General features: G+C 42.5%; 1 protein-coding gene across 1 annotated transcript in view; it reads right to left on the bottom strand.

Moving 5' to 3' along the window:
• The window catches only part of ZC3HC1 (zinc finger C3HC-type containing 1), a 34,439-nt gene that overhangs the window by 20,722 nt on the left and 5,443 nt on the right, over positions 1-8,274 (bottom strand). The window contains exons 3-4 of the mRNA XM_032761729.2: positions 3,358-3,508; positions 1,909-1,992 (exon numbers count right to left, since the gene is read on the bottom strand). Coding sequence (XP_032617620.1) covers positions 1,909-1,992; positions 3,358-3,508 — 235 coding nt within the window. The remainder of the gene's footprint in view (positions 1-1,908; positions 1,993-3,357; positions 3,509-8,274) is intronic.

An 8,274-nucleotide genomic window follows, 5' to 3' on the forward strand; every position in this document is an offset into this window, starting at 1 on the left:
AGGTAAATAACTAGTAAATCCTAGCTATTTCAACAGCAGGAAATCCTTATTATACAATCATCTTCACTTAAACAATTTTATTTAATAATCCCTTTTCTACCACCCTTTCACTGATCAAAGGTAGAGGGGAATCTCTGGTTATTTTCAATCTATTTTTTCCTTTTAGTGGTAAATCATGGAATATTCCTAGCCATCAGTGACCCTGGAATTAGCCTGCCATCCTACTGAAATAAAAAATATACCGATATGGCACTGATTCCTGGTCAAGGCATGAAATATACAGATGAATAGTGTTGCTTTTTAACTATGGGTCTAAAGAATTTTTTATACTTGCTCTTAGATTCCCCACCAGAGGGCTCTGCTGTTGAAGCTGTTTACTTAGCAGGAATATGCCTATGTGATCAACAAAATATTTTTTATTTTTCATAGAGATGAGGTCTTTTTTTATTTATTGCTCAGGCTGGTCTTAAACTCCTAAACTCAAGCGATCCTCCTGTCTTGGCCTCCCAGTATTAGGATTATGGTTGGGAGCCACTGTGCCTGGCTGATGAACAAAATATTTTTAAAAACCCAGTTGAGATCACACTTTGGGCTCTCTTATTCCAAAGTGTTCTGTGCATACATCAGTAGTTCCTGATTCAAGGGAGAGTATGTCCTCTCATGGCCCTTATATAGACAAGAAATAGGAGGTTGGACCTGGCCTCCCCAGACAGGCAGCCTGTGGCTGTGATGACACCCTTACTTCAGTGCTGTTGTGATAGTGTACTGTTTTACTGTAATAAACTACAGATTTGTAATCACTCTCACTTGGGGTCCTGTGAGTCTTCTTTAGCAAATGAACCCTGTTTAACTTCCACCATTATTGCTGTTAGTACTCCCTCTACAGGAAGCCTAGGTAGAACATGGCGTTGCCTGGTGTGGTGGGAAAAGCAGAGGGTTTGAAATCAGATTAAACTTAGTTATAGCTTCTCTCTGGCTGGTTTTAAGACCTCTGACTCTTAGTTTCCTCACCTAAATGAACTGGGTTGTAGCCGGGCACAGTGGCTGACGCCTGTAATCCCAGCAGTTTGGGAGGCCAAGGCAGGTAGATCACTTGAGGTCAGGAGTTTGAGACCGGCCTAGCCAACATGGTGAAACCCCATCTCTACAAAAAATTTTAAAAATTAGCAGGGTGTGGCAGCACACACCTGGAATCCTAGCTACTCGGGAGGCTGAGGCAGGAGAATCGCTTGAACCTCAGAGGTGGAGGCTACAGTGAGCTGAGATCGTGCCACCTCACTCCAGCCTGGGCGAAAGAGCGAGGCTCTGTCTCAAAAAAAAAAAAAAAAGAACTGGGTTGGTAGTATCTACCTCCCAGGGACCCTGTAAGGATTAAATGGGATAATGCATATATATGTCTAAAGCCTTGAGCATGTCAAATGCACTTCATGAAGGTAAGTAATAACACAAGTGAATATAAGTTTTTCTGGAAATAATGCAAATAGAAAAGGAGAAAAAGAGGCCGGGCGCAGTGGATCACCACTGTAATCCTAGCACTTTGGAAGGCCGAGATGGGTGGATCATCTGAGGTCAAGAGTTCGAGACCAGAGTGACCAACATGGTGAAACCCATCTCTACTAAAAATACAAAATTAGCTGGGCATGGTGGTGCACACCTGTAATCCTAGCAACTCTGGAGGCGGAGGCAGGAGAATTGCTTGAACGCAGGAGGTGGAGGTTGCAGTGAACCAAGATCGCGCCACTGTACTCCAGCCTGGGAAACTAGAGTGAAACTCCATCTCAAAAAAAAAAAAAAAAAGAAAAGGAGAAAAAGAAACTTCAAAGACTAGGTTTTCACAAACAAATAGACAATATTAGAAATGAAATGACAAAGGAAAAATGGTGAACAGGAATTCTCAAAAATAAGTACCTGGGGATGGGCTGTCTGGCCAGAAACAGAACTTCTCATGGGCAGTACACAAGGCTTTCTTCAGCTCAGCACATCGTTGCTTATCTGAAATCCACATAAACAGCAACACCTTAAAAAACACTACATAGATTCAGAATCCAATGAATGGCCTCTAAGAGCAGAGATTTAACTAAAAATAAGAGAATTTTAAAATGAGAAAATATTAGCAAGTACATAATCTTAATATTTTCCACAAAGCAGGTTCTAAATTGAGATCCTAAGATCAACAAAGGAGATACCATGTATCTCATTTTTATTTTTTATTTTTTTGAGACAGAGTTTTGCTCAGTCGCCCAGGCTTGAGTGCAGTGGTGCAATCTCGGCTCACTGCAACCTCCATCTCCCAGGCCCAAGCGATGCTCCTGCCTCAGCCACCTGAGTAGTGTTTTGTATTTTTAGTAGAAATGGGGTTTCACCATGTTAGTCAGGCTGGTCTCAAACTCCCAACCTCATGTGATCCACCCACTTCAACCTCCCAAAGTGCTGGGATTACAGGCGTGAGCCACTGCGCCTGGTCCCCATGTATCTTATAAAGCAGAGCATTCCAAAGTGTGAGCCTTCATAAAAGTCCTTTGTCACTCTTTGTCTAGAAGTATAAATTTTGGAATAATAAAGTAAACATGCTGCTGTTACCTAGATTACATTAAGTCAAGTTCATGCTGAAGTAGCTAGCTTAGTTTAAAAAAAAAAAAAAAAGGCCGGGCGCAGTGGCTCACGCCTGTAATCCCAGCACTTTGAGAGGCCGAGGTGGGTGGATCACGAGGTCAGGAGATCAAGACCATCCTGGCTAACACGGTGAGCCAGGTGTGGTACCACCTCCACTAAAAATACAAAAAATTAGCCAGGTGTGGTAGCGGGCGCCTGTAGCCCCAGCTATTTGGGAGGCTGAGGCAGGAGAATGGTGTGAACCCGGGAAGCGGAGCATGCAGTGAGCCAAGATCGCACCACTGCACTGGGTGACAGAGCCAGACTCCGTCTCAAAAAAAAAAAAGACTGCCAGGCACTATGGCTTACCCCTGTAATCCCTGCACTTTAGGAGGCCAAGGTGGGCGGATCACTTGAGCTCAGGAGTTCAAGACTAGCCTGGGCAACATGGTAAAACCCCACGTCTACAAAAAAAAAAAAAAATTAGCCAGGTGTAGTGGCACTGCACCTGCAGTCCCAGCTACTTAGGAGGCTGAGGAAGGATCGCTTGAGCCCAGGAGGTTGAGGCTGCAGTGAGTTGTAATTGCACTATTACATCTCGCTCAGCCTGGGCAACAAGCAAGACCCCATCTCAAAAAAAAAAAAAAAAGATTGAAGTACGCATTTTTTGATCAAACTAAAATGACTTTCCCCCCGCCCCTCCAGGAAACCAGGAAAGTATATATTTGAGTGTGGAGAAAAATGTAATCTGTACCTTATACTTACATCTGTCAAAGTCAAAAGCTGGTTGTAAACTGGCACAGAGAAAAGCCTGACAGCTAGAGCACTTGAGCATATCACATTCCACTGTGACCCAGCCATATTTTGCACAGACGAGTGGAGACAGCTCGGGGGGCTTACCTGCCCATTTCAAAGAGTATCCATGTTAAGAAAAACAACACCGCAAATATATATGTATGTGTGTCTGTGTGTGTGTGTGTGTGTGTGTATGCATACACTGTTGTTTTTTTTTGTTTTTTGAGAAAAGTTCTCACTGTCACCCAGGCTGGAGTATAGTGACATGATCTAAGCTCACTACAACCTCACCCTCTCAGGTTCAAGCAATTCTCCCACCTCAGCCTCCCAAGTAGCTGGGACCACAGGTGCACGCCACCACACCCAGCTGATTTTTGTATTTTTTGGTAGAGATGGGGTTTCACCATGTTGCTCAGGCTGGTCTTGAACTCCTGACCTCAGATGATCTGCCCACCTTGGCCTCCCAAAGTGCTGGAATCACAGGTGAACACTGCAAGTATATTAAAATGAATAAGTCATAATACAATCTTAACTCATTCTTTTTTTTTTTTTTTTTGAGACAGAGTCTTGCTCTGTCACCCTGGCTGGAGTGCAATGGCACAGTCTCGGCTCGGTTTCTGCAACCTCCACTTCCTGGGTTCAAGTGATTCTCCTGCCTCAGCCTCCCAAGTAGCTGGGATTACAGGCATCCGTCACTGCACCCAGCTAATTTTTGTATTTTTAGTAGAGACGGGGTTTCATCATCTTGGCCACGTTGGTCCTGAACTTGTGATCTCGTGATCCACCCACCTTGGCCTCCCAAAGTGTTGGAATTACAGGCATGAGCCACTGCGCCTGGCCCAACTCATTCTTAATGTATATAGGAATAAACATTAAGGAGAAAGGCAATGAGAAAAGTGGTAAAAACTATTTTTAATGCACAGGCCCATACTTCACAGAATGATGAAGTTCATTTAAGTAGTAAGTGCACTATGTATTTTATGTGTTTAAAATGTTTATTGGCCAAGCACAGTGGCACATGCTTGTAATCTCAGCACATTGGGAGGCTGAAGCAGGAGGATCACTTGAGCTCAGGAGTTGAAGATCAGCCTGGGCAACATGGTGACACTTCATCTCTACTGAAAATCAAAAAATTAGCAGGATGTGGTGGTGCACACCCGTAGTCTTAGCTAATTGAGAGGCTGAGGGAGGAGGATGGCTTGAGCCCAGGAGATCAAGGCCACAGTAAGATACGATCACACCACTGCCCTCTAGCCTGGGCAAGAGAATGAGACCCTGTCTCAAAAAAAAAAAAAAAAGAAAAAAAGTTTATTATTGGTTGTCTGGTAGAATATAGCATCCATTAATTTTCACTGAATCTGAAATACTAGGAACTTAAAGGCACCAATGAAAGTACTGGGATATGCCTAAACAATAAGAAATGGTCAAAGTCAAACACACAGAAATATTTTCTGCCATTCACCTATGTACCCCATCCATTTTTACTTTCCAAAGAATAAAGGCAATAAAATTATCCCTCTAACGTTTGATTGCTAGTATCAATGGGGATGTGTGAGAATGTGTTTTACATAGCTAAAAGCATCTGTAAGTATGTATTTGGAAAGGTATCCTAAAACATTTATTACTCCTTAATATTAAGTGCCCAGTTTTTTTGTTTGTTTTGTTTTTTGAGATGGAGTCTTGCTCTGTTGCCCAGGCTGGAATGCAATGGCACGATCTCAGCTCACTGCAACCTCTGCCTCCTGGGTTCAACCAATTCTCCTGCCTCAGCCTCCCGAGTAGCTGGATTACAGGCGTGCGCCACCATGCCCCACTAATTTTTGTAATTTTAATGGAGAAGGGGTTTTGCCATGTTGGCCAGGCTGGTCTCGAACGCCTGACCTTGAATGCCTGAGGCCCTCCTCAGCCTTCCACAGTACTGGGATTACAGGTGTGAGCCACCTCGCCCAGCCTCAGATTTTAATAATCTACCTGGGCCGGGTGCGGTGGCCCCAGCACTTTGGGAGGCTGAGACGGGTGGATCACTTGAGGTCAGGAGTTTGAGACCAGCCTGGCCAACATGGTGAAACCCCATCTCTGCTAAAAATACAAAAATCAGCTGGGTGTGGTAGTATGTACCTGTAATCTCAGCTACTGGGGATGCTGAGGCAGGAGACTTACTTGAACTTGGGAGGCAGAGGTTGCAGTGAGCTGAGATGGTACCCCTGCACTCCAGCCTGGGCAACACAGCAAGATTCTGTCTCAAAAGAAAAATTCTACCTGAAGAGCTCTTATTTTACAAAGTACAATAAAATAAAAGGATAAAATATGAAAGAAGATGCAGGGAAGTTATACATTTTTATAAAGGGATATAGGAATTTGAAAAACATTCCAACATCAGCAAAGGAAGAATGAAGACTGGAAAACAAAATTTAGACACAAATATTAAAGGAGCCACGACTATCTAGAATAAAAGTAATGGTTAAATAATCATCATATCCAAAATGGTGATCAATTTATAGCCAATGAACAAAAAGGAAATAGATCTAAATGTTGTATCAAAATCAAGATTTAATGCAAGAAATAACGGTAGAAGGAGGTTAAAACACCTTCCCTTTCCTGAGCAATTCAGTCTTAAAGCCATTAGGCGGTGAACAAGGAAGATGTTTGAGCCAGGAGGCTGCGAAGAGGCAGCTCAGCCCAAGGTGTCAGAACCAAAGTGGTATGTAACAGGCATTCATTTGCGGGCAGCCAAGTGTGGAGTGCTAGGACCTAAATGGGGTGACGAGAGATTCATGCAAGAAAGGATGGCAGCATGGCAGAAATGGGAGATTAAGCGCATATAGGGGATTGATCAAAGTAGTAAATATATTAAGGATAACAAATTATGTTTCACAGTGTTGAATATGGGAGGGAAAAATAGGGAAAAGGAGAAAACTAGAATGAATCCTGTGATGTACAATTGCAACTGGAGATGTCAGCAGGAACTCATCGTTTTTTAATATATACAGATAAATGGATGTAAATTTAGATGTGTGTATACATGTGAATGTGTGTGTGTCTGTGTGTGTGTGTGTACATAAACATATATTCTCTAGCTTTTTCCTCTGAGAGGGCCTGAGAACAGTGGCATCCCAGTAGCTATGAGTTCTCCCTGCACCCAGATCTTGGCATTCATTCATTCATTTATATAGAGACAGGATCTTGCTGTGTTGCCCAGGCTGGTCTCTCCTGGGCTCAGGCAATTCTCTCGCCTGGGCCTCCCAAAGTGCTGGGATTATAGGTGTGCCACCATGCCCAGTTCAGATCTTAACTTTTAAATAACATTCTCCATTGAAGAACAGCCAAGGATCCTTGTAGAATTGGCTGATTCCAGGGATGGGGCAAGAAAAATACAAGATAAGCCGAGAACAACTTGTTCCTGAAAGCAATAAAGAGGTCATGGGTTATGGGACATGTCAAAAGGACACAGAAGCCAACCTGAGGGGGATGTCACTGACTAAATAAGGAACAACTGGAGTATCAAAATATGTAATGATAGTAATGAATTATAACCCATTGAATAACAAAGAAAATCATGAGTCCATGTTACTACAAATAAATCAATTACATAAAGTTGGATAAGGAATGGGATATTTACAAAGTTTCAAAGAACCTCCCCACAAAGTACTTTTTATTTACAAAAGAGGAAAGAGTTATTTTACAACAGAAATGCCAGATACTCCCTTAATCACGTGATCAAAGTGATCATCACCATAAAGGGATAAACAGAAATCATGTGTCACCTGACAGGATGCAATGAGAATGCAGCATTGCATCACGACACTCCTGCATAACCCGAATCTAATCACAAAGAAACATCAAACAAATGTCACTGACATACACTCTACAACACAACTTCTGTTATCTTCAAAAGTATCAAGATCATGAAATTCAAGAAAAAACTGAGGAAATGTTCCAGATTAAAGGAGAATAAAGCAACATGACAACTAAATGTACTGTGTGATTCTCAACTGGATGCTTCAACTATAAAGAATGTTATTAGTACAACTGATGAAAAAACTAGGGTCTGAGGATTAGAGGGTAGTAACTTATCAATGTCAATTTTCTGATTTTGATGGTTGCATTCTGGTTATGTAGGACAAAGTCCTTGTTTGTAGGAAATATTTGGGAGTAGTAAGACATCACTTTGGTGGCTTACTTTCAAATAGCTCAGGGAAAAAAGGTTCTTTGTAATCTCTGCAATCTTTCTGTAAGTCTGTAATTTAAAAATTTTTAAGAATCACTGTAAAAAATTACCATCTAAGTCTTTCTGTCCTTGCACACAGGGAATAAAGTAGTGAAAAGCAGAGGACTTGGTGTGGTACCACATTTCTTCCGCCTTCAGTCTCTGCTCCTTTCACAGAGCTACCCATCAGTACCATGTTGGCCATGTTGGGGTAGAGTATCCTCAGCTTCACAACCTCTATGGTCTATAGGAGCCAAAATGACAGCCCAGAGAAGAATTTGCCATTTTCAGTGGAAAACAAGTGGCAATTATGAATTATGACAACTTGTACTTTGGATCTGATTTGCTGCACTTTTCTTTATAAGACATCAACTAGGCCAGGTGCAGTTGCTCATGCCTGTAATCCCAGCACTTTGGGAGGCTGAGGCGGGTGGATAACCCGACTTCAGGAGTTTGAGACCAGCCTGGCCAACATGGTGAAACTAAAAATACAAAAACTAGCCGGGCATGGTGGTGGGAGCCTATAATCTCAGGTACTTGGGAGGCTGAGGCAGGAGAATTGCTTGAACCTGGGAGGCAGAGGTTGCAGTGAGCCAAGATCACACCAGTGCACTCCAGCCTGGGTGGCAGAGCAAGACTCCATCGCAAAAAAAAAAAAAAAAAAAAAAAAAAAAAAAAAA

This window comes from Hylobates moloch, unplaced genomic scaffold, assembly GCF_009828535.3.
Source record: "Hylobates moloch isolate HMO894 unplaced genomic scaffold, HMol_V3 SCAFFOLD_1, whole genome shotgun sequence".
NCBI classification, from domain to species: domain Eukaryota; kingdom Metazoa; phylum Chordata; class Mammalia; order Primates; family Hylobatidae; genus Hylobates; species Hylobates moloch.